Here is a 21,622-nt window from a genome sequence, read left to right on the forward strand (position 1 = left end):
TGGGAGAAGAGCCTTGGTGAGAGAGGTAAAGAAGAACCCAAAGATCACTGTGGTTGAGCTCCAGAGATGCAGTAGGGAGATGGGGGAAAGTTCCACACAGTCAACTATCACTGCAGCCCTCCACCAGTCGGGGCTTTATGGCAGAGTGGCCCGACGGAAGCCTCTCCTCAGTGCAAGACATATGAAAGCCTGCATAGAGTTTGCCAAAAAACACATGAAGGACTCCCAGACTATGAGAAATAAGATTCTCTGGTCTGATGAGACCAAGATTGAACTTTTTGGCGTTAATTCTAAGCGGTATGTGTGGAGAAAACCAGGCACTGCTCATCACCTGCCCAATACAATCCCAACAGTGAAACATGGTGGTGGCAGCATCATGCTATGGTGTTTTTTTTTCAGCTGCAGGGACAGGATGACTGGTTGCAATTGAAGGAAAGATGAATGTGGCCAAGTACAGAGATATCCTGGAAGAAAACCTCTTCCAGAGTGCTCTGGACCTCAGACTGGGCCGAAGGTTCACCTTCCAACAAGACAATGACCCTAAGCACACAGCTAAAATAACAAAGGAGTGGCTTCGGAACAACTCTGTGACCATTGTTGACTGGCCCAGCCAGAGCCCTGACCTAAACCCAACTGAGCATCTCTGGAGAGACCTGAAAATGGCTGTCCACCAACGTTCACCATCCAACCTGACGGAACTGGAGAGGATCCCCAAATCCAGGTGTGAAAAGCTTGTTGCATCATTCCCAAGAAGACTCATGGCTGTACTAGCTCAAAAGGGTGCTTCTACTCAATACTGAGCAAAGGGTCTGAATACTTATGACCATGTGATATTTCAGTTTTTCTTTTTTAATAAATTTGCACAAATTTCTACATTTCTGTTTTTTTCTGTCAAGATGGGGTGCTGAGTGTACATTAATGAGAAATAAAATGAACTTTTTTGATTTTAGCAAATGGCTGCAATGAAACAAAGAGTGAAACATTTAAAGGGGTCTGAATACTTTCCGTACCCACTGTACATCTCCATGTGCCACCATAACAGCATTGTATGAGTTTGATAAACCAATACTACAAATACAGGATCACTCTGTACACTTAAATGTCCCTCCATTCAATATTACCACACACCACTGAAGTTTGACTATCAATGTTTTTGAGTAATTTGATCCCAGTTATTAAGCAACACTTTATTGACAGCTGGATAAATGCCACTAAAATCGGTCTCACAATGTTCTGGCCCAGTTCTCAGACACTTTTTAACCCACACAACAACTGAACACATCCTGATGTTGGTGAAAGTCTGTGAGGCCTCAGTTTTCAGGGTGGACTTTAAAGTTGCCAGCTGAAACCTCTCTGGAGTGATACGTCTGTTATATTCCTCCTCTTGGTGAACGGAAGATGGGCACGTGAGAAAGTTTAGCAGCTGTTTTACCGGGGCTCGTCATTGCGTCACGCAGCATCTCCGCTCTGATTGGTGCGATCTTGTGCAACTGTGCAGTAGTATAAAGTCTGCGGTTTGAAGGAGTTGGCAGTGTCTCCTGCACGGACCGTCAGTCTCAGTGGGGGGAAAACTCTCCTGGAGAAGGGAGATAAACAAAAAAACAAAACAAAAACAAAACACCAGGCTTCACCCACTTTTCTGCACACTTGTTTTGCAAAGTGATTTAGAGATGCAGAGCTGCGCCAAGTCCTGGGGGATCTTCTTGGCCAAGTCGGTGAATCCCAGCGCACCGTGCCGGCGTCTGAGTGACAAGAGCCGCGTGGTTTGGAAACTTCAGTGCAGGAACCGAAACACCTGCGCGTCCCTAACAACAGCAGCCCGGGGTCTGAGGACGTCTGCAGCCCTCTCCTCCAGACAGATAGAGAGAATTTTACCCAGGCACGATGATTTCGCGGAGAGACACATCGGTCCAGGTGAGAGGGAGAAGAGAGAGATGCTGGATGTTCTGGGACTCGAGGTAAGATTTCAAAATGGGCGCAGAAGCATGCTTTTGTTGTTAATATCTTGCATATAACATGTGCACTAAGCAGTATATTGATACTACTTAATATCCACTGACACGGTTCCAGTGTTGGTTATTCATTAAAATGCTTTTTTTTTTTCTTTTTTTTCACAGTCGGTCGACCAGTTGATCGAAAACACTGTTCCAGCCTCCATCCGCATGCTACGGAGTTTGAAAATGGATGATCCAGTCTGTAAGTTTATTTAAATCTATATTTTCTTGCTGAAACAATAACCTTTTGGCGTTACACGTGAAGCCTCGTGCTGGAAGGCTGTGCCATCCCCCTCGATGCGATCGTGCCAAACCCGCTTTAAATCGGTAAATAGCATTTAAAATGCGTGTAAAAACGGGCTGTTTGTCGCGCTCATCTTTTCCCCCACATCCAACGGACGCTGAATGAAGCCAAGTGAGTGGCTGAAATGTAGGTTGCACCTCTATTGTGCGCCGTGGAGCGCGCTCCGCTGTTAAGTCTTCCTTTGAACATATTTGGAGTTGTTTTTGCGAAACTCGGCGAGCGGCACCAATCTCCTGTTGGGAAGCCGATGCTCATAGGATGGCAACTGGAGTGTAAAGTTGAGCCCTGAGCTCCGGGGTCCCAAGTCCAGTTCAATCTGGTTACAGCGTTCACATTACATCACAGCCGAGGGGCTTCCTAATAAGGTGACTTCTGTATGTTTTGCATCACATTAGCCCGGATGCCTTTTTTTTTTCTTCTCCCCACAGCAGCCAGACACAATCCCTCCGTTTTTTTTTGTTGTTTTTTTTGTTTTTTTTTACCACTTATTGTTTTTGGCTTATTTCTGAGAACATATCCACTGGAGACAGAACAATGAGGTGACATTAAGAGCTTTATCCAGTCATTAAAGTAAACAACTTTAACCCTTCTTTAAGATGCATCTCTGTTGATTGTAAAATGAATAAATGATGGCTCGCTACAGAAATAACTCTGCTCCCAAATGCAAATGTGTTTTAGGTTGATTCATTTGTTGAGCTCACAATCCTGAATGTGCTCATGTACAACATTTAAAAGAATAGGCTGAAACCAGCATCTCAAAAAGAGCATACCTCTCTTCTGGTATCAATAAAATGTCATGATATTGCAAATAAGCACTCAACACAGTCTCTTCTTAATATAGGTAGGTTTATTCATTTTTAATCATAGCTAACTGAAATCATCTAGATTTTGTAACATGATGCTTCAGCTAACTATTATTTTCAATATCAATTAATCTGTCAAACATTTGATCAATCCATTTTAATTTTTTTAACAGACTTTAGATGTCCATATCTAATGAAAAATACCTGTCAGAAGGGACCTCAAATAGCTTGTCTGACTAATACCCCAAATTATTAAAATGTATTATGATGTACGATGAAGAAAATCAGAAAAATTCAATAGCAAGGTCCTAAAATATATTTTTGCCTTTTTTTTTTGTTTGTTTTGTTTTGCAATAAACGGGGACAATTAATCCATCATCAAATCAGCTAAATTATTTTTATATTGATGGACTAAAATGTTTTGGCTTCAAATTTAATCATGTCACGTTAGAATAACCCTGAAAGACAATAAATCTGACATTGAAATTGCACTCGATCTAAGCTTGGACTTTCCTACACGTGTAACAAAAGGTGTGTTGCAACACATTATGATTATGTACACTTAATAAATGCTGACACGGGTCTATTGCAGAGTCTTTAATGGCTCTGCAATCATAAACTTGGGTTGTTTGACAGCAGAAATCATTAATCTAACCCCAGGGAGATACTATAGAAAATCTAATGTTTAGAAAAAAAAAAAGTTGAGATAAGAAGTTGCCAGTGCTCAGGTGTGTCTTTTCTGTATCACCTCGTCCCTCTGATCTGCCCTTGTGTCAGCCCCTCCTCTTACTCTGTCAGGTTTCATAATGCAACAAGCCATGCTGAAGGAACAAACTGGAGGCCATGCTGGTTTTCTGCTTGTTCAGCTTTGAAGGGCTTCAGTTTGCAAAGCCAGTGAGGGATTCTCTTTTCAACAATAGACCTCCTGGATGGTTCTGAATCAGGCTTTTTTGTAGAACTCTGGGACCATGGGAAAGCAGTCCTTCCTACTGAAGCCAACTCGCGTATACACACACTAACAACTCAACCTGATCTGACTGATCATCTACTAAAGTTAATTTTTGTTCAGAAATTCACCACCTCTACATCCCTCTTCAGAGTTAAATGTCCCTCGTTTGCCTTTTTACGAAGCTGTAAATATCCACTTGTATACTGGCGAAGGTCCCGCTCACCACCAAGGACTAGAGGTGTCTTTCTTTTCTGAAAACGGGAGTAGTCAGGGCTCTCGGCTCAGACGGGCCGTATTGTCCATTCCTTGGAGTTGCTAGGCAGCTAGGAAGGCCAGAGGAATCTCAGAGGCTGGTTGGGCACTGGCAGAGCTCCCTTACAGCACTGGGGAATGAGGCTAAATAACATCAGCAAACAAACTACATGGGTTTTGTCTTTCCTCTGATGGTTAGAGGGCTTTTTCATATGACGCGTGTATTGTCTGATCTTCAGTTTAACAGGTTTTTTTTTGTTTTTTTTTAAACACCATACTCTTATTATTTTTATATTAAAAACATCCTACACATTTTTAGTGTTCTGTTGTAGTTAGGGCTGCAACTAATTATCTTTTTTTTTTCTTTCAATATCGTGTTGATTTTGATTAGTTTGGTAGATAAAACTTTTAAAGAGAGCCGTGCCCATTACAATATCCTATAGAGTATAAGGTTATGTCACATGCCTCGTTTTATTTCAAGCAATGGACCAAACCCCACAACTTTATTTCCTTTTAACGTCAGACCCAAAATAGTGGTGAATTTTTACATTTGAGAAGTCAGAGTTGCTTTTGAATTGACTCAAATAATAAGTCAACTGTCAAAATGAATGATATTAGTTTTTCTTTTAATAAAGTAATTGTTGCAGTTCTAACTGTATTTAGACCTCCTGACCACCTCTGACTGATTGCATGCAGCACTGATTTTTTTTGATCCTGTTATACAGTCAGTGTCTCACATGAGAGAAGTGGTGCTGCTCATTGAGATATCTTGTTACATTTATAGCAGTTCTATGGACATAAAGTTAAACATCAAGTAGAGTTATTTTGTGTCATGAATGTACAACCCTGTTTCCAAATGAGTTTGGGTGCTGTGTAAAATGTGAATAAAAACAGTGATGGTTTGAAAATCATGTAAACCCATACTTAATTGAAGATTGACCAAAGAAAACGTATCAAATGTTGAATCTGAGAAATGTTGTTATTGTTTTTTTTGTAAAATATATTCTCATTTTTAATTTGATGCCCTGGGTTACATCATTTCTTTTTACAACACTGGAAATGTTTTGGAACTAAAGAGACCAGTTACTGGAGTTTTGAAAGTAAAATATTGTCCCATTGTTGACTTGATATAGGGTTTCAGCTGGTCAACATCTCTGTCATATTTTTAATTTCACGATGTGCCAAAAACATTTTTAAATTGGTGATGGGACTGGACTGGACAAGTGACAATCAGTTGTTGCTGTGTGTTTTACAATTTACAAGTCCTATTATCTTGCATTTGACACTTATCAATATCAAAAGTTAAATGTCCTCGCTCTAAATATTTTACAGGTGAGAATGAGATTCTGGAGTCTCTACAGAAGATTGCATCAAAGAACAAAGTATGGAGGTCCTACATCGGCATGGGCTACTACAACTGCTTCGTACCGCCACCCATCCAGCGCAATCTCCTGGAGAACGCAGGCTGGTGAGTGGCTTCAGGCGACCTTACCCGATGCTGACACGGATAACTAATGACGTTTGGGTTCATGATTTGAAGCTTAATAACTGTGGTGCAGAGTAACATGCCTTTTTAATTGGACGCCTTGTGATTTGAGTTTAATAAAATACTCGTGAGACGTGTGATTTGCTTCTCGCCTGCTTTCTGCCGAACAAGATTTTCTTTCACCCAAATCCAAATCAGCCATTCCTGCCCACGTTTTCTCCAAACTCCCAGGGTCAGAGGAGACGTACAATGCATTCCACTGTCCCATCTCGTTTCCTTGAATACCATCGAGATTGGGCTATTGTCCCTGTGTTCAAACTCACTCTGTGATTCATTGGGCTGGTTTGTCCTCAGGGTGACTCAGTACACGCCTTACCAGCCCGAGGTCGCTCAGGGTCGCCTGGAGTCTCTCCTCAACTACCAGACCATGATCTGTGACATCACAGGCCTGCCTGTGGCCAATGCCTCCCTGCTGGACGAGGGAACGGCTGCTGCTGAGGCCATGCAGCTCTGCCACAGGTATTTATCTCATGTTGTGAATAAAGTCACAGGAAGAAACCAAGGAGCAAATACGTGTTGTATGTTTAACCTATGTCCAAGAGTAACCTGTTGTAGATTCAAGATGTAATTTGTATGTTGTGTTACAAGTCTTGGTTACAGTGTTCTCAAATGGTTGATGTTGTTTACATCTTAGACAGAACAAAAGAAGAACCTTCTACATTGACCCACGCTGCCATCCCCAGACCATTGCTGTGGTGCAGACCAGAGCCAAGTATGTGCTTTTATTTTTTTTAGGTCTACTATTGTATGGCTCCATTCCCTATACAGAGATCAATAAAATCAAGCTTTGACTGTGTTGCAGCTACATTGGTGTAAAAACGATACTGAAGCTGCCTCATGAGATGGACTTCAGTGGGAAGGATGTGAGCGGTCTGCTCTTCCAGTATCCAGACACTGATGGCAGGGTGGAAGACTTCACCGCCCTCATTGACCGGGCACACAAAGCCGGGGTAAGAGAGCTGTAACCACATGAAACAGCAAGTAAACGAATGTTAAGCATGGTTTGGAGCATGTTCGTGGTCGAAAAGAAGTAACTATTTAAATAATTTGATCTTGAACGGATGCAAATGACATCTGATCATCTGGATCTATAGCATGTTAGTGCTGAATTTTCTCTGTAGAGTTTATCTGTTTGCACATGCACAAGTTTTGATCTACCGTTTTGTGTTACGAGTATCAAATCTCATTCTCAAGGTGTCCCAAGAAAACCAATGGATGCCACTTTTCACAGGAGCTCCACTCAAAGTTTTATGCTGATGGCACAAGTGTATATGTAGATAGAAGAATTGGCTTTGGGCACATTTAGCTGAGGGGGTTTGCCAAGTTACATGTTATGAATCTAGCTCGTAGGGAGGAGGGAAGCATAATAAAACCAGATGTAATGGTAACCAAAAGTAATTTATTAATAAGGAGCTCAAAATTTTAACATGCACAAAAAAAGGTGAATTAAAAGGGGGATCAGGGCAATAGGGGCACTGCTCCAATCAGAAAACAGGAATGACCAAAAGAGACTAATCATTCTGCTAAGAATTTAAGCCAGAAGTACAGAGAGCAGCAGCTTTTGTTCTCATATTTCTAAACCCAGCAGCAACCAGCTGTGACATCAACTCATGGTTTGTGAACTGGTGCCACGAGGCCTCAAATTTCGGATATTGGCCGCATTTTAATAGTCCAGAATAGTTGTCTTTTTTTTTTTTTTTATAACCAAACAGAGTTAATGAACAATGATCTAGTTTATTTCAACCGCTCATCCCACTTTGTTTTCCTGTGTCCAGGCCCTGGCTTGCTGTGCCTCTGACCTACTTGCCCTCTGCGTGCTGCGTCCCCCTGGAGAGTTCGGCGTGGACATCGCACTGGGCAGCTCCCAGCGGTTCGGGGTTCCTCTCTGCTATGGCGGTCCACACGCTGCCTTTTTCGCCGTTAAAGACAACTTGGTCCGCATGATGCCTGGCAGAATGGTCGGCGTCACCAGGTGAGAAACAACATTCCCAGATCAAAATTGTATTTCTGAGTAAGTATTATTAAAAGGAAACTCTGAAATGTATTTTAATGTTTTAGGGATGCGGCTGGTAAGGAAGTGTATCGTCTTGCGCTGCAGACCAGAGAGCAGCACATCCGTAGAGACAAGGCAACCAGCAACATTTGCACCGCACAGGTAATAACAGGTTCACATTTTAATTGTGGGGTTAATGAATGTGAGTGTGTTGGAGGAGGAGTTTGATTCAAATCCAAGACTCTCTTAATAACCTTTGCGAGGAAAAAACCCCACTATTTTCACTAATAAATTGTGTTAAAGTTTCTTTTCTTTTTTTATTAATGCAAGTTAACTTTTTCCCTGTCGACCATATTGTTTCTCTTAGGCTCTGCTGGCCAACATGGCTGCTATGTTCACACTGTATCACGGTCCCCAGGGACTGAAACACATTGCTGAGAGGACACACAATGCTGCTCTGATCCTTGCGGAAGGTAAAATTGCTGATTTTGTGTTTGGTTTGATGCAGCGCCACAAGAGATCATTCCCTGAAAGTAGTCACCTCCACAAGTTTGTGCAATTTTTGCTCAACACAAAGATGAAATGGTCTGTTTTTTCCCCAAAATGTGTCAACATCCAGTATGTCTGAGATCATACATATGACCTGCTAAGGGATAGAAAGAAATGAGTGAGTGAATGAATTAAAAGACAAGTTGTAAACTGAGATTTACATGTCTTCTTTTGATACAATGTGGGGAATAACTGAATAAAGACTGGGCAGAGATCAATAGGTCATAATAGGAAAAGTTGAAAAAACATTGTTAGCAATACATTCTATCTTTTATCCAATTAAACACATGAAACTGTCCCCCCCCCCACACTTTTTTCCAGGTCTGAAGAGAGCGGGACACCGGCTGCACAGCGACATGTTCTTCGACACACTAAGGATTAACTGTAGCGTTGCTGCCAAAGACATCTTGGAGAGAGCTGTGCAGAGGCAGATCAACCTGCGAGTCTACTCTGAGGGAGTGGTGAGAATTAACCTAGTTTAGCAAGGTTGAAAAGATCACAGACACTGATGTTGGATTCTAAAACAATTCAGTCAAAAGTTTATCATTTTCAAGCAATGGTTTGCCATTGTTGCAGCACTGCAGGATCATTCTAAAAAGTGACACAACAAAGTCAAACATCACTGAATTACAGGATTATGGAACTTTCAGGATGACCAAATACAGCTGAAAAATGTTACCATCCAACCGCAGAAAAGTCCTCAACTGGAGCCCTTCACAGCGCATCACCCTCCCCACCCACCCACCCACAACAGAGCACAGAAGAAGATCAATACTGGCCAGTGGATAACATAATAACAGGCAACCATTTAAAAACATTTCAAAGTGCTTTTGTCATTTGAGAAGATTGTGTAGTATTTATAATCCACAAAGCCAAAGTAACTGATCTAAGAATAAATCAAAGGGTTGATGTTTTGGTCAGTAGTTGTATTGCAAACCATAGGTTACATATTATTTCTATGTAAAAGAGGCAAAAATAAACAATATTCTTTGAGGATAAATAATTTTGAGAAACTCTGTCATGTACTAGGCAGGTATAAACTAATTTTGTGTCAAACATCCACAGTGCTTTTGGCCTTGTGCTCTCTGTGACAGTTTTCATACCAAAATGGGAGGGGATGCTTTGAATGTTGTGGTAAACCTTCTTTTGATTTGCAGGGGATTGGTGTTGCTTTCAAAGAAATCCATTGTGTACCAAAGTCCTATTCAGAACTCTCCAGAAGTTATCTGGATCAGATCTATAATCCCACATTACATATGAAATGAAATGAAATGAAATGAAATATGTAGGCAACAGAACGTACTGAAGAAAAACAAGAACCATCGACTCATAGATAAATCTGAAGCCTCACGTATAATTAAAACTTCAGTGCTTATTTTGTAGTTGTGTTTGTGGGAAACCGACTTGGGTAGGATTCATGACTTTTTAAAATGCCTTTGTCCCCACTTCTCTTTACACAGCTGGGTGTCTCTCTGGATGAGACAGTGACTGAGAGGGACTTGGACGACTTGCTCTGGGTGTTTGGCTGTGAATCTTCAGCTGTACGTTGATGCTTATATATATATATATATATATATATATATTTATTTTTAATTTTTTTAAACAATCGTGGTTACCTTATGATTGCATCGTGAAAACCAGGAGTTTTAAAGTAAAGCATCACTTGGCTCTATTTTGAAATTCACAGGAGCTGATCGCTGAAAAGATGGGCGAGCGGGTGAAGGGGATCATGGGAAGTCCTTTCAAGAGGACAAGCAAGTACCTCACACACCAGGTCTTTAACAGGTTGGTTCTCAGTTTCTTTACAGCTAATAATGATGTTATGACAAACTGGACAGACTTGGTACCATAATTAGTTTGAATTGTTGTACATTTCTCACTTTGACTGGTGTCAACAGTGGTAGAAGGCATATTTAGGTCCTTAAGTAAAAGTAACAATACTACAGTGTAAAGATACTTTGTTACCAGCAAAAGTCCTGCATTCAAAATCCTACTTAAGTCAAAGTATCAGCATCAAAATATATTAAAAGTATCACTTGTGCTGAATTGCTCATTTCAGAGTTACATTTATTATTTAATTAATGTGGCAGCGGGAGCTTGTTTTGATGACTTTATATACTTCTGGCTGGCTTAATGTATAATGATATAGTATAATTTATAAGGTCAATTATATTTTATATTAATAATCTAAATCTGCAGAGTAACTAGAGCCTTAAAATGAATGTAGTAAGGAACAAAATATAAATTTTGCCTCCAAAATAGTGACGTAGAAGCAGAAAATAGCATAACAAGGAAATATTTAAGGACATCAGTATTGTACTTAATAGATACTAGAGTAAAAGTATTTGGTTACATTGGGCCACTGGGTATCAACCACCGCTGTACTTCCAAAGCCACTGATGATAAGTCTGTTTCACCACCACTACATTGCATAACAGCTGAAAATGTGCTGCTCAGACTTCTCATTACCTGATATGAAGCCCTGCTGCAGTTGCTACTGCTGTTGAATCTCATACAGCCATTTTAAATAACAGTAGTTATATAATTAACATGCAGCCAGTCTGTCTTTATGCCGACTGGTGGATCAGCCTCGTTAATGTCTGCAGTTGTAACTGCTTCTCATTAGTTGCAAAATAAGAGCTGTAAAGACAGCGCAGGCCTCTTGGTTTCTAAAAGTGGAACATATTATCTTTATTAGTGCCATAAAGACCGTCAAGTATCAGATCTTCTAATGTCCAAGTCCTCCATTTTTTTCTTTGACATAATCATTGAGATATACTAAAAAAAACAAACAAACAAAAAAACTGCTCAGTCAACCTTTCTACTCGGGGACATGGTAAGACTTGGCTTTAAATCAGTGACTTGAGTATTTGTGTCCCAGTTAAACCTGCTTCTCTCTATCTGGTCAATGTGTCTCTTCAGTTACCACTCTGAGACCAACATCGTGCGATATATGAAGCGTCTGGAGAACAAGGACATCTCCCTGGTGCACAGCATGATCCCACTGGTTCGTCACACCAGATTTACCCACAAGTGAAAGTCATAGCTTGGTATATCTCAGAAGAACATGAAAGTAAAATGTTGCCTCCCTTTGCAGGGCTCCTGCACAATGAAGCTGAACAGTTCATCAGAGTTGATGGTGAGTAAATCAGCAGATCTGATGGAAACAGGAAGTACTTTCTCAGTAAATTCTCATCACAGGGTTCAGTTTAGACTTTACTGAAAGCCTTCAACCATATCTGCTGGCCTTTCTCATCAGAGGATGGAGAAGGTTTAGTTTGCACTTCTAATCTGTTTCCGTGACAACTGAGCAACTCCTCCACACAGTATTTATCGTCGAGCTGCTTTTTTCCAAACAAACCTTAAAGTTTAACATGAAGTGGTTTTAAACGGTTGATTTATTTCTTTCTTTTTTTGTGTGTGTCCTCCGTCAGCCCATCACCTGGAGGGAGTTCGCCAACATCCACCCCTTCGTTCCTCTGGACCAGGCAGAGGGCTACCAGAAACTCTTCATGCAGCTGGAGAAGGACCTCTGTGAGGTGACGGGCTACGACAAGATCTCCTTCCAGCCAAACAGGTGAGACCACAGACCTATGTAATCATATTTATATATTTGTGCTGCAGCACACAATCGTATTTAACAGGTCAACAGTGTAGGTCTGCTTCTAAATGCTGCCTTACTTCATGAAATCATTATAAACTCCGTGGTCCAGAGCGACCCAATTTAGGGCCCGTCGGCCAAGTTTGGAACACCACAGCGTTTGACAAGGTCGCGCTTATTCTCAAACAGAAACAGATGGATGCTTTTATGTTTTTAGGAATAGTTTCTGCAGAATAATACAAGTACAATTGAGCAGATTAAAGAGTGGTTAAGTTTCATCATTTTTTCATTCAGAATGTACAATTTGTGAGACGTATTGCATTGAAATTAAATATAATATCACAGAACATAAACATTTACTATTGGCCATCGGACATTAACTGCTGTCAAAGTAAAGGTTACAATGATTATTCAAAAACATTTTTATTGCAATGTATGATTTGTTTGCGTGCTCCTTATTTATCTTTCTATGATCAATAAGTGATCGTGTTCTTATTATTCTGCGTAAACATTTCTACCTGTTCGAGGTTTGGCTGATAGAGAAGTAGAGACTCTTTTGAAGTGTAACTGGTTTCAGATGGACAGTATCCAGCAGGTCGGTGTTGGGAAATGCACGCTTCATATTTCAGATTGGAGCTGATAACGCTCGCACGCCTTCCTGCTGTCAATCACCACTTATCAGCAGCAGCGGGTTCATTAATGGCACACCGGGCGACATTGGCCAAGAGAGTTATCATGCAGCTAGCTTTTCATCCCTTCTCTCGCTCCCCTTTTGGTAATGTCTGTAGACTGCTCTTTGGACACACACACACACACACACACACGCACACACACACACACACACACACAGTGTGTGCGCGATGCATAACCATGGTGTGTTTGTCTTGTCTTCCAGTGGTGCTCAAGGAGAATACGCCGGCCTGGCTGCCATCAAGGCCTACCTGAACTCAAAGGGAGAGAGCTCAAGAACTGTAAGTGTGCAGCTGCAGAGAGAAAAGGACACTTCATGTTTATTGCAAAAACATTTCAGGCTTTTATGTTTTTCTTTTACTAAACACAACCTAGACTAATTGACTAAGATTATCTGCACTGCAGACCAATAAGACAAAGTATGTTACAGTCAGAGCTACGTGCAGTGTCCTACAACAGTAAATCAAAATATACTTAAAGGAATCGTTTGACATTGATTGGAAAATCTGCTTATGAAGAGTGGTGAGAAGATGACACCTCACATCTTTGTTAAATATGAAACCACAGCCTGCAGAGTTTGACCCTTTTTTTTTTTTGGTATAAATTTTTCTTTTTAGTCTTCCTGCAAATGAAAGTCTTGTTGTTGTTTGTTTTTTGTTCAGATTAATCAAAAAAGAAACAATATGTGAAACTGTGCTGTGAAGCTGCTGTTAGGAGAGGGGTTTGTTATAATGCTTTCATACTTGATACTCCCTACTGTGCTCAAGTACCTGTAGGCCCAAGTTGTGTACCGTACCCGGTCCATTTGGAGCAGGTGGACACGGGTCCAGATCGGCGTACGTGGGTGCGGTGCGCATCAAACATGTACGGGTGGTGAGGATATTTTCAAACATAAAAACATGGTTCTCTGCACGGCTCGTCTCTTCCGAAATGTGGCTGCTCTGAACGCTCACGTTCACTCGCTGACGTGACAGATGAGGTTTGAAGACAGGTGAGGGTTAAGTAGTGCTCCATTGTAAAGTTGGTTATAAAAACTGTATCAACTGGATTAGATTGTTACTGTGTTCATGCACTGTGCGATGATATAATTATACTCTGTTACAAAACGGTGTTTTGAAATGAGTGGGGGACATTTTACTGGTGCACAGTATAGATTATTCGTACTGTATGTGGAAGCACACATGGACCGAGCCAGTGCAGCCGTCTCTACACTCAGATCAGCTCTCCATGCTGCTGCTGAGGATCTGATGCTCAGACATGAAAGTGGTATCTGTTGTTACTTTTTACTTCTTCGTCGTTTTCAGGACACTTTGCCTAAAGGAAGGATTTAAAGAACCAATCCATGTGAACCGGAAGCTCCTGAAACTCAACATAAATGAATAATACGACACTTCAGTTGGAGCACGAACCAAACTGAAAATAAAACCGTTAACTTTCAAGATTAAAGTCAATCAATCACTTCATTTAAAGTCACCAAGCAACATGGTCCCAAAACACTTTACAATTAAAAAGAATACATGGACCAGGACATACAGCAAGTGGATGAAATAATTAAAGTTTTAAAAGCGATTGATTCGTTACTTTTAGACGTTATGACCAGAGATAATTTATCACCAGTAGTTTCTTTGATAATCGACCGACCGAGGTCGATAGAGGTTACACTCAGTCGCTCTTTATCAGTGGGGGGGTCCCGACACTCAGGGTTTTTGTTCGCAGGCTACATCTGGTTACTCCACCATCACAGATTAACATGCTTTGAGGCATCCATGTGGGAAATTCTTCCAGTGTCCCGACATGCTGATTGGCCGTAGGACGAGGCGAGATAAGACATCCTGTCAGATTACAGACCGGCTGACTCGAGTATTTTTTTTTTTTTTCTTGTACTGTGATTTGGCCTTTGGTTTTTTTTAATAGCTTCCTCATGAGTACATCTTGGGTAGTGGCCTGATCAATGGAAACAGTCAAGGTCCAAACTGACGCCTGTTTGTGCAAACAGAGGGGCTGAAAGCGCTGTGATCCCACTATAGGCTACCTGCTTTCAAGATCCCATATTTGGAGGTTTTAAGACTTTGTGAACTAGAAGTCAGCAGCGTGACGGGCTCAGCAGTTTTTTTTCCCCCAGTCTGTCATAAATCAATGTTGGCCAACCCACAGGTCTAAGTGCCCCAGATTTCATGTGTGACTAAGTTGCAAAATGCTGCAAGTGTCAACCTAATAAGGGATAAAATCAAGTAGAGACCTACTGGTAGGTTACACATTAGTGCCAGAGGTGAGTGTCATCGGATCAATATTCAACCAAGAAGAGCGACAGCATTTCCTCACACTAACTGAACCCTGAAAAGCCCTGCTCTTTCTATAAAGAAAATATATTTAAACATTTATTCTGCAGCATTACATCAGTATTACCTGTGGTGGCTTGGTTTCACTACAGTTAACATAACTGATTTCTGCCTTTTTAAAAACTCCTCCATGTCTTGATTTAGTTTTTTTTTTTTTTTTTTTTTTTTTTTTTGGGTGTGTGTAGAAAGCAGGATTTTTATGTTAAAGTTTGCTGAAGGAGATTAACTCTAATATTCACCTCCTGTAGTTGAAAGCCTGTCTGACAACACTGTCCCTACAAATCCTGTGGCTTTAATCAACACTGGTTCTGTTCTCCTTTTATTGCATAAACTGCAGCCACAGCCTTTTAATCAATATTGAAATATTCAAATCATGATTTGCCGTCAGCCTACATGTGCTACAACCTGCTGATATTCAAGATTATCTATCCAACTAATTAGTGTTCACCTAAAATTGGTCCTGCTCGACTGATATTTTTTTCTGTCTTCCAGGTCTGTCTTATCCCCAAGTCAGCCCACGGCACCAACCCAGCCAGCGCTCAGATGGCGGGCATGAAGGTCCAGGTGGTGGAGGTGGACAAAGACGGCAACATTGACCTGGCACACCTCAAAGCCCTGGTGAGAGCCGAACCATTTGAGTTCCCCTGGTTTTACTCATGAGGGTCAGTTAACCTGTGAAAACGTCTGTGGAAGGAGCTTTGTCAAGCATTCACCACCAGGATTATTTCAGGTTGGACTTGATGCATCACATTTGGGAAAAGGATTTTGGAAGATTAAGGCATTTACAGACACTCATGAGTTTGTAGGATGTTGTATTTTTGGAGCTTGACTCTAGTAGTCAGAATATCACATCTTCAGCCTCTCATATAGGCCTATAATTAAAGAAATCAGACTTTTAATGAGTGTCTTAACTTTAATAGTGCAAAGGTAAATTGCTGGAAAGCCCCCTTTTTTTTTTTTTTTATAAGTAAGGGTTTTCTTTTGTCAATGAAGAGTTACCTACATACTTATTTTACAGGAAAGGATACAATTTTAAATCTACATTTATGCTTTATTTATGACGTCCAGTCTGATGATCACTGTAAACCTAAACAGGCTTTTGATTGCCTGCTTTGTCCACAGTGTCCCTCAACAAAGTGATGAAGTCATAGCTTTTAGGTCTGAATCTGTGCTTTATGGTCTTGAAATCTCTTTCCTGAATTATTTCTGCAGTAATCAGCAGGTTTTTTTTTTTTTAAACCGGTGTAAATTACTTGCTGATTAAAAATTGAAGGTGTTCATAAAAGACCTTTGCAGCTTTGAACTAATGTAAAAAATAAAGTGGGATCAAGAGATATCGATGTGATACCTTACAGCTCAGAGGTCACGGGTCAAAGTTTTGTCAGCTTAGATGTCCTCTATACGAACATGTATCCTAAATGAATTTCTTCCAGGTGGACAAACACAAGGCGAGCCTGGCGGCCATGATGATCACCTACCCGTCCACATTCGGTGTGTTCGAGGAGAACATCGGAGAAGTGTGCGATCTCATTCACCAACACGGCGGCCAGGTGTACCTGGATGGTGCCAACATGAACGCGCAGGTGAGAGAAGAGACAGCAGCACAACGAGAGAGCATGAAGTTTGTTGTGGCAAAAAAAAATGCTGCTGTTGGAAGGTAGTTGTGAAAACTGAAGGCTAATAAGATCAGGGTTTTTATTTGTGCATTATGGCACTATAAATAGATAACCTTTGGTCTCTGCAATATGCAGATGACTGCTTGTACGCCAGATCCACCTCCACCATTCCCTGACAGACATAGTCTGACTTTTAAAATGGAGACCTCCTCCTTTTTTATTGGTGGGATAAAGTCACATGACTCCTGAATTTCTAAAGTAGTCCCAGACTATTTTAATTTAATTTGTCCAGTTATTCAAAAGTGTTTTTTTTTTTTGTGCCATTACCTTTTATGATTATATAATCTTGTACACACATAATTCTTATGCAATGCAGTATTTTTTAAATCTGTCATTTATAATTTTCTTAATGCTATTTCATGCTGCAGCTACTTACACTTGAAAATAAAACTAATCAGATGCTGGAAAATCTGAGCCGAGACTAATATTTCAGTTTTTCTGCTTTTCCAGTAACTGATCTTCCTGAAATGGGTCAAAAATAAGAACTGTGGAGATGAATTTATAGATTTGACAGCTACTTTTCTATTCGGTGCAATACCACTGATCACTGCAAGGCTAGTTGTATGCAGCACTCAGTTTCTTCTCCTCTCTTCTTAGTATGCATACTTGTTGACCTGTTAGTCACATAGCTGAAATACGAAGGCTACAAGCTTATTGTATATACTGTGCATTTTTATATTTAATATTTTTTTTTACTGTTATTTTATTTCTTTCCTGTATCTATATTTTCTCCCTCGCTTTGTCTTCAAGGTGGGTTTGTGTCGTCCTGGAGATTACGGCTCCGACGTGTCTCACCTGAATCTGCACAAAACCTTCTGCATCCCTCACGGCGGAGGAGGACCCGGCATGGGGCCCATCGGAGTGTAAGTCACAATATGAAGTATAAAATGCTAAACTTGGCAGACAAGAGGGGAAACTGTTTTGATGTGTGCATTTTAACATTTTACATCAGTGAAATTTACGCTGTGAAAATGATATTGTTGTATATGCACACAATAACGTGCTCACTGAACACATTTTTTTTTTTTTTTTAAACGTTTACAGACCACTAAAACTTGCCCATAGACTTTACATATGAAATAAACCGGTTTGCCCTCTTAACCTGGTGGTGTGTTCTCACGGCTTTTCATGTGCTCCTCACCAGGAAGGCCCACCTTGCCCCGTTCCTGCCGAGCCACCCGGTGGTTCCCATGCATTCAGTGAACAGCGGCAGGTCGCTGGGCACCATCAGTGCGGCTCCCTGGGGCTCCAGCGCCATCCTGCCCATCTCCTGGGCTTACATTAAGGTCGGCGTCGGTCTCGTTTAAGATGACGATTTGTTCTGGTGCCAAATCAAAAATCTCTCTCTAACTTTGTGGAAAAAGATTAGAAACAAAGTTGATGGCAAGAGAGCGCAATAGGACGATCACTAGAGGACCACACAGAATATTTAGGAAATAATCAGCTACAAATAACTTTGAAATTGAGACCATAACATTTTTTTTTTTTACACAATTAGTTTATCTCTATTTAACATTCAGACGGCAAAATATAACAAATTGTAGCAAGTTCACATTCAGTCAATGGTTAGTTTCCGGGGGTTTAAACCTCTTCACATGTTGTTGTGAAAGTCACCATGTGAACTTTGCGCCAGCATCACATGAACTAAAGTGTACGTTCTTAATAAACTGCATGAAGGAAGGTCAGGATCTCACTCCAAGTAGTTAATCAGTGTCATAATGACTCTTTGTAGTGTTTAGCAGGGAGGTGACGTGATGTAACGTGGACCGTTTCAATCAGTAATACAGAAATCAGACATTGCTCTCTGCATTAAGCAATTTATATCAGTGGGTCTGAATTCTTACATGAACTGTTTCACTGGGTTGTTGTTTTTTTTAACAGCCCAAATTTTGAACAAAACTCTTCATTTGATCAGTGAAAATTACTGCTGACATCACTCCTGTTTGGTGTTTAGATGATGGGATCCAAGGGACTGGTTCACGCCACCGAAGTGGCCATCCTCAACGCCAACTACATGGCCAAGAGGCTGGAAGGTCACTATAAAATCCTCTTCAGAGGCAGGAAAGGTAAAGCGGTGTTTCCGTCACTGCATGAGGACCTGCAGGGATGTCCGCAGTCGATTTATACAACCCTCTTTGGTCTGGTGTCTCGGTCTGAACAGGTTTTGTCGCCCACGAGTTCATCCTGGATGTGAGGCCATTCAAGAAGACGGCCAATATTGAGGCTGTGGATGTGGCCAAGAGGCTGCAGGATTATGGTAGGCCGAATGATGTACTGTACATTTCTCTGTTACTGTAACAGAAACTCTTTGATACAGTATGTTGAAGTGCTTTGCAACCAGTAGAACTGGTTTCTGATGTTGTTGGTTTACTTCTTTTTTTTTTTTCTCCCCCCGCTGGTGTCTATAGGTTTCCATGCGCCCACCATGTCATGGCCGGTGACCGGTACTCTTATGATTGAGCCCACAGAGTCTGAGGACAAGGCCGAGATGGACCGGTTCTGCGACGCCCTGCTCGGTATCCGACAGGAGATCGCAGACATCGAGGAGGGAAGGATGGACTCCCGCATCAACCCGCTGAAGGTGCTCTGCTCGCTCCATTTGACTCTTTGAAATGCCTCTTTTCTCTTCATACAATGACGTGTGTGTGCTATGAGGTCCTCATGTTTGTGTGTTTGTGTGTTTGTGTGTGTGCAGCTGGCTCCTCACTCTCTGGCATGCATCTCCTCCTCCAACTGGGACAGACCGTACTCCAGGGAGTTTGCTGCCTTCCCCCTGGTGAGTGCCATCATCTCCTGGACTTTACACACTCCCCACTTCACCTCTGTTGAGCCAGAGGTGCTTAAGATCAAGACTTCTTAGTCTCGTTCGCCCTCTAGTGGTGAAAAGTGTGACAACACTAGACCGGTGCATTAATGATGGCGACATTCCAGTCGGAGCAGGTCGGGCAGCCGTGCATGTTCACTGTCCGACTTACTGGGACACTTAATACAACTAGGTTATTATTAATATCAATTATTTTATTTTATTGCTGTGATGAGTTAAAATGTCTGTTTTGACAGTAACAACGTTGGTCTCAGTAATTGTCACACCAATTCAGTCCAGAAGAAAGAAATCAAAAAAGTAAAAAAAAAAGAAAATCCACAAATGTTTTGATTTAAAAAGGAAGGAAAAGCAAAGTAATTTCTTAAGATTAGTCAAACTTAAGTTAAACAGAGTAATCATGTTTTCTCAGGCTTTCTGTCGGTGCAGCTGCAGAACCTGACTCCAAAAATGTTTTGCGGTGGCGGCTTAAGTCGGACAAAATTTCTAACCATCATGGATTGTTGCAAGTCCAGCATGCATCACAACATGAAGTTAAACTCACTCAAAGTAACTCTGATTGGAGTTTAGGGCCAATCAGACTTTATTTGTACAGCACATACCGTGTAACACAAAGTGCTTAACAATACAAACAGTTTATCTTGTAGATAAGAAATATTACTCTGCTACTTAAACACAAGCAGAGGAACCAAGGAAGCACTGATCTTAACTGTTCCCCGTTTTCATAAAGTAAGAAACATTTTAATATCGGCTCTTTTGTTCGAGAGGTTTTGCATAGTGCAGTAAGACTCATTCAACTATTTTGCACTTACAAAAATATTTAATTCAATTTATTTATTTAACTTCACAGCCCTTCATAAGGCCCGAGACCAAATTCTGGCCGACCATCTCCAGGATCGACGACATCTACGGCGACCAGCACCTGGTGTGCACCTGCCCGCCCATGGAGGTGTACGAGTCCCCGTACGAGGAGAACCGAGCCTCCTCGTAGACGCTCTCGGTGCCAATGTCCCTCCTGCTTCAAAGCACCAACGCCCCACAGACTGCCAACACCCGCGAGCTCCTCGGAAACAAATCAATTATGAGAACTTGGTGAAACCACCCGAGCTGCAGCTTTTCCATTATAAGTGAAATGTGGCGCTCATATTTCACGTGTCGTTTATCAAAACTCCGTCGCATGACTGGGCATAAAAGTCCATTTGAAAGACAGAGGGTCCAGCTCTGTCTTTTTTATTTTTTTTATTTTGAAAGACTTTCCCTGCTTATCATTGCATTTAACATTAGCACTCTTTGAACTGTGATGTACACATTAGTACAATCTCTGCCAGGTTTTGTTTGAGGAAAATCAGCCAGTGACGGGTGTTGAGGTCTGCGGGGAGGTGGACATTGGGACTGAGCTCTGTCTGACTGCACCCTGTCTGCCGGGGTCGTGGGGTTCACCCCAACTCGAACTGTTCAAATGGACCAAAGGTGCGACTTTTTGCAACAACAACAAAAAAAGCGCACCCTTCGACACAGAGGCAGCTCTGTAACACACCTCTGAAATACTGTACTTTGAGCCGAGTGCAATTGATTTCTTGACCCCCCCCCCCAACTTCTACAAAAACAAAAAGCCCTCGGTGCCTCTATTTCGTTGTGTAAAATAGCTGCCTTGACTTTTCCCGTTTGTTTTCAAATTCCTGACAGGAAATAGTTGTTGTAGTTGTTGTAGGCTTTTTTCTAATATGCCTGTAGTATTTGAAAATGTGTTAATGCGTTTTGTGACATTTGTTGAACAAGTAGATCGTCTTTAATTGGAAATAAAATTTGTTTTTAATCTGAACTTTTGGTCTGTAGAAGAAAATGTTTGTATTAAAATTTTTTTGTCTTTGATCGTGTATGTGGTTTTGTATTAAGATGCACTTCAGGTAGACAAAGATGTGTTTAGGAAACACTGCCACCTGCAGGATTCATACAGTCTTTACTGCATATTGACGAAACAAGTTACAAAGAAACATCTAAAACAAAGGATTTGTTTTTAGGGCACCGAAGATGTGAAAGCTCTATTGTTATCCAAGGAATTATTATTCTTTTCGTTCCTTATTTTTCTCCTCAAAGAACTGCAT

At 41.2% G+C, this 21,622-nt stretch overlaps 1 protein-coding gene across 1 annotated transcript; it reads left to right on the top strand.

Moving 5' to 3' along the window:
* Window positions 1-1,532: 1,532 nt before the first annotated feature.
* gldc (glycine dehydrogenase (decarboxylating)) lies at window positions 1,533-21,389 on the top strand. Its single transcript, XM_069138630.1, has 25 exons — window positions 1,533-1,958; window positions 2,118-2,196; window positions 5,635-5,770; window positions 6,143-6,307; window positions 6,483-6,560; window positions 6,651-6,798; window positions 7,624-7,820; window positions 7,907-8,003; window positions 8,209-8,314; window positions 8,712-8,851; window positions 9,851-9,931; window positions 10,078-10,175; window positions 11,313-11,397; window positions 11,488-11,529; window positions 11,825-11,967; window positions 12,887-12,962; window positions 15,513-15,638; window positions 16,454-16,603; window positions 17,447-17,559; window positions 17,841-17,982; window positions 18,651-18,762; window positions 18,858-18,953; window positions 19,105-19,277; window positions 19,392-19,472; window positions 20,368-21,389. Exons 1-25 carry the CDS (start codon window positions 1,671-1,673, stop codon window positions 20,506-20,508), a joined length of 3,093 nt encoding a protein of 1,030 aa, XP_068994731.1. The 5' UTR covers window positions 1,533-1,670; the 3' UTR covers window positions 20,509-21,389.
* Window positions 21,390-21,622: the final 233 nt, after the last annotated feature.

Source organism: Embiotoca jacksoni, unplaced genomic scaffold, assembly GCF_022577435.1.
Source record: "Embiotoca jacksoni isolate LCO1_2020_lvr unplaced genomic scaffold, fEmbJac1.0.p SCAF_8, whole genome shotgun sequence".
Lineage (NCBI taxonomy): Eukaryota > Metazoa > Chordata > Actinopteri > Embiotocidae > Embiotoca > Embiotoca jacksoni.

Bases quoted from the DNA above. Each gene is read 5' to 3' on its own strand.
- gldc (XM_069138630.1), top strand. From the start codon at position 1,671: ATGCAGAGCTGCGCCAAGTCCTGGGGGATCTTCTTGGCCAAGTCGGTG. The intron at 6,561-6,650 runs GTATGTGCTTTT...ACTGTGTTGCAG, and splicing joins GTGGTGCAGACCAGAGCCAA to CTACATTGGTGTAAAAACGA. The intron at 8,315-8,711 runs GTAAAATTGCTG...ACTTTTTTCCAG, and splicing joins TGCTCTGATCCTTGCGGAAG to GTCTGAAGAGAGCGGGACAC.